This window comes from Erigeron canadensis, chromosome 7 (assembly GCF_010389155.1).
Source record: "Erigeron canadensis isolate Cc75 chromosome 7, C_canadensis_v1, whole genome shotgun sequence".
NCBI lineage: Eukaryota > Viridiplantae > Streptophyta > Magnoliopsida > Asterales > Asteraceae > Erigeron > Erigeron canadensis.
In genome coordinates this window covers 8,511,640-8,525,719 of record NC_057767.1, presented here as the reverse complement: position 1 = coordinate 8,525,719, position 14,080 = coordinate 8,511,640, and the positions used below count along the sequence as shown (strand labels likewise).

At 35.6% G+C, this 14,080-nt stretch overlaps 1 protein-coding gene across 1 annotated transcript; it reads right to left on the bottom strand.

The window, feature by feature from the left end:
* Positions 1-740: 740 nt before the first annotated feature.
* LOC122607913 lies at positions 741-10,633 on the bottom strand. The gene is made up of 10 exons (XM_043780987.1): positions 9,866-10,633; positions 5,666-6,781; positions 4,146-5,240; positions 4,016-4,057; positions 3,447-3,523; positions 3,095-3,179; positions 2,918-3,001; positions 2,379-2,480; positions 2,160-2,258; positions 741-1,223 (listed from the first exon to the last, which is right to left on the bottom strand). The coding sequence occupies exons 1-10, from the start codon at positions 10,592-10,594 to the stop codon at positions 1,110-1,112; spliced, it is 3,543 nt and encodes a 1,180-aa protein (XP_043636922.1). The 5' UTR covers positions 10,595-10,633; the 3' UTR covers positions 741-1,109.
* Positions 10,634-14,080: the final 3,447 nt, after the last annotated feature.

The window sequence follows — 14,080 nt, the reverse complement described above, 5'->3', positions numbered from 1 at the left end:
ATCTGAGACAAGATATAGCATCAAGAAATAACCACCAGTCGTCCACCACGTCAAGCTTTTATCCGGTGATTAAGTAACAAGTTGGTAAATGCTGACACATGTTGAGTTCAATTGTCATCGTAAATATATATATATATAGTGAAAAGTTATTTTGAGAACCCTTTTATTTGCGAGAACCTTTGAGAACTTTTCAAATCAAACACAACCGATGATTATTCTTTACATGAAATATGTTGTTTGATTGTTTTCTGAATAACTTATGTGTAATTTTGAAGTTTATAATTGTGTGGAGGCATGGATTATCATCCGTTATACAATTATGTGGAGATTTGGATTCTTGATCACATGTGCACGAAGATTGCTATGATTACATGTGATCGACTTGCATACATGTGATCATAGCAATATTCGTGCGCATGTGATCAAGAATCCAAATCTCTACATAATTGTATAACGGATGATAATCCATGCTCCACACAATTATAAACTTCAAAATTACACATAAGTTATTCATAAAACAATCAAAAAACAATTTTCATGTAAACAACAATCATCGGTTGGACTTGATTTGAAAAGTTCTCAAAGATTCTCGCAAAAAAAAGTTCTCAAAATAACTTTACCATATATATATATATATATATATATATAGGGGGACAATCAAATATATATAGACATAGGTTCAAAGCCTCAAAAAGAAAATGTTGCATTAGCTTACAGATTTTAGACACATTCAGCAGGACTGTTTAAATGTATACCAAATATCAATATATTAAAATACGATAATCTGGTACACAGAGATCAATATCAACTTAGAAGGAGGTTACAAATAGTAAATGACTAGTAGGAGATTATGGTACCTGTAATTTGTTATTTGTTACTATTTGCTATATACAAGACCTACATATTATGTGCATGAACCTGTAAACACCCCAGCATCTGTAAATCAAATACCAACAGTGCAAAATGGGGGTAAATTAGTAATTCAATCTGCTTGGGACTTAGATCAATCACCCAATGAGCTGTGTACCAGTCGTATTTAACCATCAGTTTAAGGCTCTAGATTTACTGTATCGATAGTGCATCCTACCCAAAAATATGCCAATGTAAATTCATCTGTGTGTCGCTGCTCTAAGTTTGTGCAAAAATTGTAAAGCTTCACGGTAAGAAGGATCGGTTCGGCTAATAGGTTTGCATGAATTTACATGATCAGTGGACTCCAATACCTGCCAAATGTCAGAAAACAATGAGTGAGAATATGTAAACCAATATAACTTGATTTATCACATATGATGCAAATTATTCCATCAGTTGCTATATGTAATTCACTTTCACCACGCATATGACAAACAAACCCCTATTTCAAATATCAAGCGAACTCCATGAATTTATATGTTAAGATAGGACCCCTTCAACAGACTCCAATGAAAAAACCAACCATTGCATGCTTTTATTTATCTTGATTTATATACTTCACAAAGTACATACGAGAGAACTTTTGGTACATGTTAACTGCTACTAACTACTAAGTGAATGGCCATCATTCTATAAAGTATAGGCAAAAGAGTGTTAAAGAGTTCATTCTATAAGTATAGGCATTTCAGTTCTCAGTATCTTACCAACAAAGGCTAAAGATCGTACTGAACACAACCTTATGATATGAGGTCAGACGAGCCAGGAAAGCACCCAGAACTCATAGGGTGAAGGCGAGGAAGCTTGAAATAGGGGCACCTAAACAAGAGTTTTGACTAGGTAGATTTACCCTTCTATGCCGTTATAGGTGAGTTCAGACTCGATCATTGACCATACAGAATCTGCCATAATTAATATGATATAGAATTTTGGGAAATATTTGCGGGCAGATAGTGATTAGCTTTTTTAATAGTGTTAGATCTTGACAAAAGGTATAGATTGGTGGGGAAACCATTGACCTTAGGTGCCTTCTTGGCACCAGCCATTGTCCTCCCCACAAGGATGGCTGCGCGCAACTCCCCCGGCACAGTGGAGCACCACTTGAGGCCAGGTTCAAACCTGAGACCTGTGATCTGACAAAGTCACTCCAGGGTCCACGTGCGGACCGATTGATCTATGATCAATTGGTTTTTGATTGGATGAATGTGATAGAAACTTTGAATTATTAACTTTCACATATGAAAACTTACAACAAGTTCCCCATATCCAGGATATGCAGATTCAATGGGAACCACTTCCAGCCGAAAAGCCCATCCACCGTAGCCTTCAACTATTGGAGTTACTTTAGTCTGTACAACAATTCATTAGCCATTTAGACTCTCAAACTACCATAGGAACATCATCCAAAAACATAAAATATTTGCATGCATGCAGCATTAAGGAGTAACAGATAAAACTTATGATGCTACCTCACAAAAACTGAGAACATCAAGAGACCCTTTTTTATGTAGATCATGAAGAAAATCATTAAGCTCCACTAATCTCGTGGAGCCACTTCTCAACTCTCCTATCTGATAAAAGTAAAAAGAAGAAAAGTGATGGCAGTGTTAATTAACAGAAGTTGGTAGTTCTAATATATAAAGCAACAAGTGTATAACTGGTGAAGGATATGAAGTTGGTAAACCAGGAGAATTGGCAGGTTGCAAGTGACGGTTCAAAATGGGTTCAACTCAAGATGGGCTGGGTTAAGTGGTTAACACGCCAACACTTTTACATTTGTTCTGAATTTTATTCATAATTCATAAATAATATAATGAGTATAGCTTATCATGGCTACTAAATTTATTTATTCTTTGTTAAGTATTTGAATGCACTTTTGACTCGTTTAACCCATTTGCTCCCATGATAGATTTTTTACAAGATATACACAAACCGCGTTGACCTGTTTTCAATATAAATGAGCTTAGATTGGCACCTCTAATAGATAAGAAAAGATAAAAAGGCTAACCGATGGTGCAGGGCGGAGCACATAACCCATTCGCCAGGGCATATCTGCAAGTTTGCTACCAAAATGTGGGCAACTATAGAACACCTAAAACATAGGAGAGAGAAATACAGATAAAAGTTGATTGGAAGTGACAATTTTTATATGAAACATTAAATAATTTTCTTCACTCAAACATACCACACCAACAGTGTTCCTGACAAGATTGCCTCTATTTTCTGAACTTGCTTGATGCAGCATCTGCTTCACAACCAATCCTCCCATGCTGCAATATACGGAACCCTTAAATTTATGGATAATTCTAATCTTAAGAAGATCGAGATATATAGAATGTGTACTTGAATCTCGTATCAATATGTATATCTCCATAATCAAAACAATTTTGTTTTTGGAGCTTAGAGGGTCAGGTAGGCTCATGAAGGTGCTAACACATACCATCTTATGTGACTTGAAACGCTTTCACCACGAGTGTTTAAATTTCTTAACAGTTCCACTAAACATAAAGGGAAAGAAAGCGACCATATACACAAACCTATGAGTTACAAATACAACTGGTCGATCTCCAATATGTGCTGCAAGTAGCTTCTCCAACAGCATGGAGCTAACTTCCTGCACTATCAAAATGCCTGTTAAATACTTATACCAATGCCTTACCAGCTATAAGAATTGGTTACATGGGAGGGTTGGATAACCGGACACAACAGATTCAGGTTGACACGGGTCATTTTAAATGGGGTTCAAACAGAATGCTTGGGCACGTTGGGTTGACTGAATATATTGTCCACTTATTTTCTTTATTTTCATTATCAATATAAAAACATAATGATGATTGCAAAAACAATAGTGTGACCAATAAGCTAAATCTTTCAATAATGCGATAAAGGTTGTGTGTGCATTTAAATAGACTTCAAGCAAGTATTAACAAATTCGGCCTGTTCCCCTTTTTAGCTAAGCTTTCCGACTTTTATCGCAAATAATCTAGTTGAGATAAAGCACAACCAAAATCGACTTTTAACAAGTAAAGAGACAAAACTGCCACCTCTTCTTTCTAACAACCAGAAATAATATGTAATATTTAAATGATGCATGCAAAACATAAACCTGTAGAGGCAGGCTTGATCCGGACCACTGAGTAAGATTTGTCTGCAAAAGAAGTGCAAAACCAGCTAAAATCATGTTGACATATAAGGATTGGAATTGAATTTAAATCCACAAATCTATGATCACAAACCTTGTACTTAAGACTAAACAAACGCGCATGAGGGAAGTCAGCTGAAAGCCACTCTCCCGGCCAAAACGTTCCTTGTTTTCCGGCTTCTTCGTCAATCTTTTCTACAAGCCCAGATTTAGAGGATGACTTGCACTCAGATAACCGCCATGTCTTAAACGGTCCTCCACGCAGACCATGTACAAATATAATATCAAATGAAGGATCTCCCAATTGACTCACTGATTCACTATAAGATGTTGGGCTAATGTCCTCACCGGGATCAACTTGATTTTCCTTTTTGGTCAATGTACGCTTTCCTTTTCCAGAACAATCCCAATGAGGCCTTTCAGGGTTGATTAAAAACATCATCTCAGTATAACGAGCACAATTATGGCTTTTATTAACGCCACCAGGATACTCGTCGTTCACATTATCTTTGAAATCATCGTCATTGCAAAAGATATTTAGCAATGTTGCTCTAGCATAACTTTGAGTTTTAAGGTCATTGTTTCCCAGGATCTTTCCATTTGCACATTCATCAAGCCAATTACACAATGCTTCGTCATCACGTAACAACTTTTTAACTTTTGGATGAACCGAGAGCAATGTTAGTAACCGAGCCGCATGCCGACGGATGTGTGCCACTGGTGGGATCCGGGCATTAGACAGTTCACGAGCATCAGGAGCAGAGGACTCACCACGACCACTTACAGTTACATCCTTGGAATCCATGTCTCTTGATGCATCATATGCTTCAATTGCTGCTAACTTCTCGTAATCATCTCTCAATAAAAAGCGACGCAACAATGAAACTACACCATAATCCACTATTTTGTTTTGAGAAAATGTGTCATCGCTGCAAATCTCTGTCATAGCTTTGATCCCCTTCAGAGTTGCCAGTGCTGAATCTAAAGCATTCACTTTAGGCATGTTGTCTTTCTTCAAATTTTTGTATGTTCCAATAAAGGGTTCAATGGAGAGAAAATCTGCCAAAGTAGATAAATCCCCTTTAAAAGAATCTGTTCCCAGTTGATTTACGGCCAAATTAACCACAGCACTGGCCAATTGATTGACACTGTGTGTGCCAGATACTATGTTTGCCTGATCAATTTGAGTCTGCAAGAGTAAGGAATCTTCATCAATTACCATAACCACAGATAGCATTGATATTACAGAGGTGGCAATTTGAACAAATTTACTTATGAATGACCAGATATTTATTTTTTTTTAAAAAGGCTATGAATAGCCAAATATGGGTTATGTTTTATCTTGACGAGTCAAATAGATAGTATAAAAAAGGTTGGCTAAATAAAGAACAGATCAAATGGGTCGAAAGTAGTCCTGAATTTTTAATGCAATACAGTCTCCTAAATTATTCAATCCAAAATTATTAGCTAATAATATAAGTTCTGTTATTGGGTTTACCACTCAAAATAAACTTAACCTTTCAAAAATAAAGGGTTTCAGGTCAGCCCTGCCCACCTGTTACACAGCCCACCCTTTTTGCCACACTATTTGAAATGAGCAATGGAGCTACAAACCTTCACTTTGTCCCTAGGCTGAACACTCCCTTTAAGAGATAATTTTCTTGATTTCAGTATGTCAAAAAGCATAACAGCTAACCAACCTTGAGAGATTGGTATGGAAGATGGTCCATAATCTTCACAAATACGAGAAAGTATATTTATGGCAGAAGATGTAAGAGCATCAGATGAAGTCTCCCTAAATACCCATGAAAGTAAAATGCTAGACCACTTTTTCCCTTCCTCAAGAGATAAATGCATGTCCCCTGAACAAAGTGATTCCAACCCTTTTGCCAATGATTCTTGTACAGCTGTGTGACGCATAGTCCGTTTAGCAGAATCCCTCATTAAACCTAGACCTTTTTCCATAACTACCCTTTGAGCCCTGGGGCACCTCTCAAGAGACAGTAAGAATGCAGATAAAGCAACGAGAGTCAACGAGATATCACTGCTTTTGCTCGCTTGAGATACTGTTGTAAGAAGAGTATAACTCCAATCAGAAACAGAATCATTCAAGGGAAGATTTTGATCTTCTAATAATAACCGAGCAACCAAGCTCCCGTGCCATTTAACGGATCTCTCGGGAGCAACTAAAGCTGACATGACAGCATGACCATCTCGGTCTAGTTCTTGTATATGAGATCTATTTACATCTGATGCCCTTGCCCAGTTTGCTAAAGCCCATGCAGCAAAAGGAACAGCAACATGTTGAGAATGCAAATCATCCCACAATCCAGGTACTACATACGGAGAACTATCATTTAATTTACTAAATGAAAGACTTTTTGGGGTAGATTTAAACGATTCCTCTAACTCCATCGACCCATTATTTCTAGAAAGACCCACAACCGTAGTACCTCCAAGAACTTTCATCCCAATTCCTTTTAATCCGGTTCCACCATCATCATCATCATCCTGATTATCGGATGGTTCATCCATGTGCATGCCACCTTCTTCAACAACCTGAAGTGCTGCTGCGATATCTCGCATTGCAGCTGCCCCAGATAGCATGGGCTTGAGCCTGATCTTGTCCACGTTGTCACAGTTGGAAGTGACGATATCCATTATTGCTGCAACGAGCATGCTTCTACCTTTTGATGGATCAGAAATATCAAATGAACTGCGCCTTGGTTGCTGCTTTCATGAAAATGCTATATCAATATGATAAATAATTATTTTTGATAAACTTGTATGCAACAGATTTCATATAAACGTTAACTTCTTCATGCATATTGCTTTCATAGGGTAGAAGCAAGCAGAGAGTCATACGTTTACAACCAGACAACCATTACTCTATTGTACAATAAACTTATATCAAAATTTATCAATCGAATAAAAGAAGTCAAAACAATATCTTTACTACATTATAAAAATTATACCATGTTGAAAAGTTAGAAAAAGAAGAGTTTGAAAATGACTATTTTGCCCTTAATGAACCCTCCTTTATTAGTTATAAAAAATTACCTAATTGCCCTTAATGTACTATATTTACACCCTAAACTTTCATCTTCTAAAATATCTCCACTACCACCTTTACATTAATTACATCTACATCAATCTACACCATTTGACACCGCCACCACCGTCGCCGCCACCATCAGACCGCCGTCGCATTGCGCGGGTGTCGTGCTAGTATAATTACATTATTTGACATTGTGCCGAAGTAATACGTTATAGCACTCGCTGGTCAATCTCTGATTACTTTAAGCGAAGAGCTCGCAAAAAAAACAGATATATCCATCAAAGAAGCATTTTGTTTGTTTTGGACATGAAAGTTTTGAAAGCCTTGAGACATGAATATAGAAAGATAGAGATGAGGACTCTAACCAACCTGGTTCCTCTATGCATCTGCTCTTAACCACATCCAATTTGCATCCAGTTCATATACGACAATCTAACTGAAGGTGCTAGGTAGCTTTTTGGGAGACAAAACCTAAAATTATATCTTATAGTAGAACTCGATGAATCTAAACGGGAAATGCAACTAGGAATACAACTAGGAGATGTGGGGCGGGTAAATAGAAATTGGAGCTTTATAATGGAAAAATGGAAAAGGGGAAGTTTTTCATCGAAAGGTAAAAAACAATGATTTCTGTTTTCTTGGAAAATTAGTTTGGAAACTATGATTTGATCGCGTTTTCTGTTTTCTTGAAAAACAAAAATGGAAAACAAGGGGTGCTTTCCCCAACTAAATGTGCCTTATATTCACACAACTACCTCCTGAAAGCACAATTCTGACCAAGTAGACCTTAAGACTTTCGAGTTTGAAGTTGCACCTTGCTTTTAATGCACAAACACATTGCAAATACTTTGTAACTTCATGGCTAGTTACTAAATCTGTGATTAACCAAAACCTAATACGATATTTTGGCACTTCAGCACGACATGACAAATTGATAGGCGTAAATATTACAAAAGAACATTTAAACCTACTAGAATAGATTCGATATTGAGATAATCCCAAAGCTATAAACTGAAGATTATACTTCTTCCTACTCCGTTATGATTGATAAAGTGGTCATTCCAGTCATACAATTTTGCCTAACAACCCATGAATACTTGGCTTGGCAAGGGTGTCAACTTGTGAATATTCAGTGTGTTGCTTCTTATATATCCAAAACACCACCATTCAATGCATAAGATGCAACGCACCTATAGCATGTTTTGAATAAATATATGTAATTTCCAGTGTCTGCAAAGAAATAGACAAATTGCCGCTAAAATTTAGGCGTAAAAGTTGGGCAAGTGCAAACCATGAGTAAAAATTGAAAACTTTAAGTAGTAAGAGGTTTTCTCAATTGTGATACATCCTTTGCTATGGTATTGACTCAAACCAAAAGACATAAATTTGCCATTGGTTGAACTTCAAGGTAAATCAACATATAACTTCTTTAAAGACCTCGTGAAACCAGTGGTTCCAAATTCAATAACATGTGGTACTTTTGTGGATGTCAATATCATGCTTATATGGCAGGTCATAGTTTCTAGCTTAATTAGTAAAACTCCACAGAAGGTAAAGTATTGGTCATGTTGATGAGCATTATGACATCACTATTAATATTAAGTAGGAGATTATATGCAATCATGACTTCACAGCCTTCAACTATCAATATTAGATATTTCTAACTCATAATTTAGCATGTTAATAGCTTCTTATTCTTACATTGAATGACATATTCTAGCAGAATATCTTAAGATCACCCAAGTAAAACGCCCATATTCCCAACATCTTATAAGGCCTTCACAATTTCAAAGCTTTTAACTACTAATCTTGGACATTTCTTATCAAGCAGGTTATTGGCTTATTGCTGATACTTCATATCACTAGTAATTCTAAAGAAGTTGTTAGTTATGTGTGCTTAGCTGTATTTTCTAGTTCTACATTTCTTGCATCTTCTTGTATTACTTAAACAACATGCTATAGTAGATTCCTTAACAACATCCACTGTCAAACGCCCACCCCATAAATTACTTGATCAATCATTTCAAATCAATATGAACTACACATAAACATACAAAGAGCACAAAAATAGTAGTAGAATCGAGTTAACAATCAACACTTAGTCCTTTACTAGGAACTGCTCACTAAGCATAAAAAACGATCTGCTAAGCATACCTAGCAAACTAGAACTCATAGATAATGTGCAAACATAAACTCTAATTTTTGCATATACTAACACAAAAGAATAATCGCTTACCGGAGATTCCTAGTTGATAATCTACCAATAAACCACGATTCATAACTAGCATTCCAATGTACTTTACACAGAAGCACCATGTACGTGTTATTTTCCATCTAATGAATGCCCTTCAAATTTTTATCCAATATATACCACACTACCACGTACTTTTTTAATTACAGACATGCACATCGAAATTTCAAATGTTCCAATATAATACGAGTTAATGAACAAAATTACCATTCTAGAACAACGTTTGAAAGAATGATGTGTATCACATGAAATAAAAGATGTACCTGGCGTATGTGTATTAGGTATATTCTAGATAAAGATAGTACATTGGCATATTAGAGCTTAAATCCTATCAAAGTTTCGACAAATAGAAACAACATGCAGTAGTAGGCTAGTAGCAGTATCGAGTTCTCAAGTCAACATTGGGTCGTTTGCTAAGGATTTTTCACTAAGCATAACTAGCAAACTAAGGCACATTAAACAATACTATTTACACAAAATAACAACAAAAAAATAAACAAACTACCTTTTTCGATGTATTCGGTTGAGCAAGGTAAATAAACCTCAAAAGATTCGGAACAGCATTCGGCCTATTCAACACGACCTCACAAACATTCTCATCCGCGATCAAATACGCCAACGCCCTAGCCGCTTCTCCTTGTACACTTCCACCTGCACTTCCTCCACCACTAACTAAATCCAATAACCAATCAACAACCACACCACCACCTGCACCTACAATCGCCATCCGTCTGCCTTCGTTCGCCGCAACGATATCCGCTAATAATGCCGCAACCCTAACTTCAAACCCTAACCTAACCTCGTGGTTCGCCGAACTCAAAACCGACCGCAACGACTTCCACAACACCGTCGCCGCAACGCCGGTGTGTTTCATCGTACTCACGACTCTCTTAACTGTCTCCGTTGACCGGTCAACGTAGATTTCTTTGATTTCATTGATTTTGCTACTGTTACTTTTATCGTAGGTTAGGATGACGTAGGATGACGTCAGCAACGCGGTTAGGGAAATTACTGAAGCTGTTAGTGTGAATTTGGAGGATGTGGAGAGATGAGAAAGAGAGTTTGGGCGGAGGTTGTTGAGGGCTGGGGGAAGGGTATTTTGGTAATTTTGTTCGGTTTTTTGGTGGTTAGTGGTGGAGAAACGGCGGTGGAGAGTGGTGGATTGATGATGATGACGGTTGTGGTGGAGATGGCGGATGACGGTGGTTTTGGTAGTGAAGATACGACGGAGCATTATAGTCGGAGAGGAAAGAAGGGAGGGACTGAAATCAGAAATGAGATTTCGTATGTCTATATATAGATGACGGTGTAGTCGGTTTATAGTCGTAAGATTTTTGGTTTTTCGACTTGTTCAAAGTTTTTCATACAATGTCCAACACAATTGCATTGAAAAATAAAAAATTGCTAAATGATAAAATAAAATCAATAAGATATAATAAATCGCAATAAAAAAGAAAAATAAAAAAATGAAATCTCTATGAAATGTCACACAATCGCATTATGAAAGTATAACTAGCTAATAAACCCGGGTTCAACCTGGGCCGCTTAATTAAAAAGTTAAAACGAACAAATATATAGACTTATGTATGTAATTTATGAGAGTTTTATGTATGTTTGGTTCAACCGTATTTGCTTTTTTGATTTGTTGGGAGGGGGTTTAGAGGAGTTTTTACACATACCGCTCGTAATTGTTGGATTCCTGCTTGGTTGTATGCACATGGACATGTTTAATAGGTTTAAATGCCCTTTTTACTATGTATTGTCCATTTTGTGCTAATGTGTGTAATGTGGTGTCTGCTATTATTTTTTAATTGTAATGTAGTCAGACGATATTCGACCAACATGTATGGTTACTAAAATTTTTACACTCTATATTTTGCCTCTTTTTGGCGAGAAATCCTTTTGGAAGCAACCTCTGTACCTTCATGTAGGGGTAAGGTTGTCTACATTCTACCTCCCCTAAACTCGGCTTTTGCCGAATTGGGTATCGTTTTTGTTGTTGTATGTAATTTGTTGTCAATATATTACAAGTATATTTTTTGATATGGAGATAGCAATATACTTATAAAGATGAAAATTAATATATAAACTGATTAGGGTGATGAAAAGGTAAAAAATAAATAACATAAATCAATGGTAGATATAAAATTAAAATTAAAGAACTTAAGAAAAATAATTTGTAGAAATAAAGAGCTTAAAGAGTTTTTAAAAATAAAGAAAAACAATTATGACATCATAAATATTTAGAAAATAACTTTAAAAAAATATTAGCATGCCACATAAGAAAAAAAGTTCTAGAAACAATTCTCGTTTATTAATATAAGAGATTTGTCAAAAAAATATTACAAAATCATAAAAGTATAAATCGAAATATGAAACCATATATAAATCGGTATAAAAAGTACAAATTGTAATATAAAATTGAAAATTGCGAAGCATAAAATCGCGATAAAAAAGTATAACATCGCAATGAAAAAGTATAACATCGCAATGAAAAAGCATAAAAGCATAATGAGAAAGGAAAATCGCAATGATAAGAAAGTCAAAATCGCAATAAAAATTAAAACTTTCGATAAAAATCAAGGTTGTGATTTTTCAACTTTTTTGTATTTTATGTTCCTCATTGCGATTTTTTAATATCTTGTTGCGATTTATACTTTCATATTGCAATTTTTTAATATCTAATTGTGATTTTATGGTTTTCTTTTCATTGCAATTTATGATATCATGTTGCGATTTTACTTTTTCATTGTAATCTTCAGTTTTTATTGTGATTTTGTTGGACATTAATTTTGTAAAAGTATATAAAAACTTTACTAAAATGACATATATCTATGAAATTTTGGATACCCATGTTATTTTTCCATTTTAATATAATATTGTTTTAAAAATATGAAAACTCACATAGTCTCATCAGTTAATGAAGATTAACTCTTACTTAATAAAAAATATTAGATGCCACATAGTTTAAGTCTGGATTCATTCACTTCAAATATGACAATTAATATAGTTTCATATTGAGACACGGATAAATGTCTATGTCGATAGATTGTGAGAAAACATCCTTGATTTTTACCGACACGTTTTGATTTTCACTATTTGAAGTGACATTTGTGTAGGGGTTTTTCTTTAAATTCTCTGGTTGGGTTCTGTATACTACCATGCCCAAAATTGAACGTTAAAAATAAATAAATTTTAGTAGTGTTTTGTTCATTTTAGTCTTTATATTAATGTGTGTGTGTTCCCGAGTTTTTTTAAGCGAATAGAGGAAAGAAGAGCTATGTTATACTTAGGTTTCTTCGGGTTTCTTTTTAAAATAAAACTTTGAGAGCATCTTTAATTTGTTTTCCCTCCTCGACCCTCTCTCTTTCAATGAAACTTAGGAGCATGAAACAACTTTTCCCTTATTTTCTTTTATTCTCCTTTCTTTAGTTAAACAAACTTTGTAGCACAATTTAAGTTTCTTGAGTCGAGGGATTCGCTAATGTGGCTCATCAGTGAACCATCAGCAAGTCCGATGATTCCTTGATAGCTATTATTCATCCTTATCCAAATTGTATGTCAATGCGGGAATAATTCAAACAAGAAGAAGACAAAGTCACATAGTGGTTGATACAACTCTTTTTACCCTTATATGGCAAAGGTTTTGGTTGAAGGAAAAGTGGTGTGTTCTCTTTCATACCCGATATGGTAAAGAAGACAAGAAACGTCCGTTGCAAGTTCTTATAGCCAATGGAATATCGACAATCACCATCATGTCAACATCCAGATCTTGATTGTATTACCCTATCTCTTTCACTATATAAGGCAACACAATTTATTGTGTTTGTCCACCGTAAAATTAGTGTTTTTTAGTTTACATTAGTTGTAATCCTTGTTATGTTTTTGACACATTTTGCCCGTGTCAAAAACATAACAATTGTATTTTACATTTACACGCTTGTAAGTTAAGTTGCAATATAGATATGTATTCATTGTTTAATCAATGATTTGTTCTTAATCTTTACTGTTCTTAGTTATTTATTACTTCTCAATTACAGTAGTAAATTAATCTAAGTTAAACAAACTTGTAATTGTCAAAGTTTAGTCTCAGGAATTCATCTATGTCACATCACTCAGTATTAGTCCGACCAAAAGATCAAATGGGGCAATTTTGGCACTTCGAAATCGTCTTTCGGGGTCGGATGTCTTATCATTCCATGGTGTCTTTTAACGGGATCCATTTATGTAATGTAATATTTCCACATCATAATCGGCATGAGTGCATGACTTGAGCTAGCTACAACAACAACAACAACAACAGGACCCAATCCCTGCGCAGGGTATGGGGGAGGTAAGCTGTAGACAGTCTTACCTCTACACAAAGGTAGAGAGACTGTTTCCATAGGGACCTCCGGTGTAACACCCCGACAGCGGCGGAAAACTCGGGATGTAAGATAAAGCACACGCGTAGTTACATAGGAATACTAAATGTGTGTATACATTAAGCATAAATAGTCAATTTCATAACCAAACAAGCATAATAGCAGTCATCACACACAAGTTAAATCAAGCATTCAAATAGAGATGAGGTAAGTTCCCACGCAGGGGAAAAGGTTAGGCATATTGCCATCAAGCATAAACAAGAGCATGCAAACTTCAAAACCTAGCTGCGGTCTGCTAAGAGTCCCATGCTACCAATCCTAGCCACGATTTGCTTGATTACCTGAAAGGAATACTT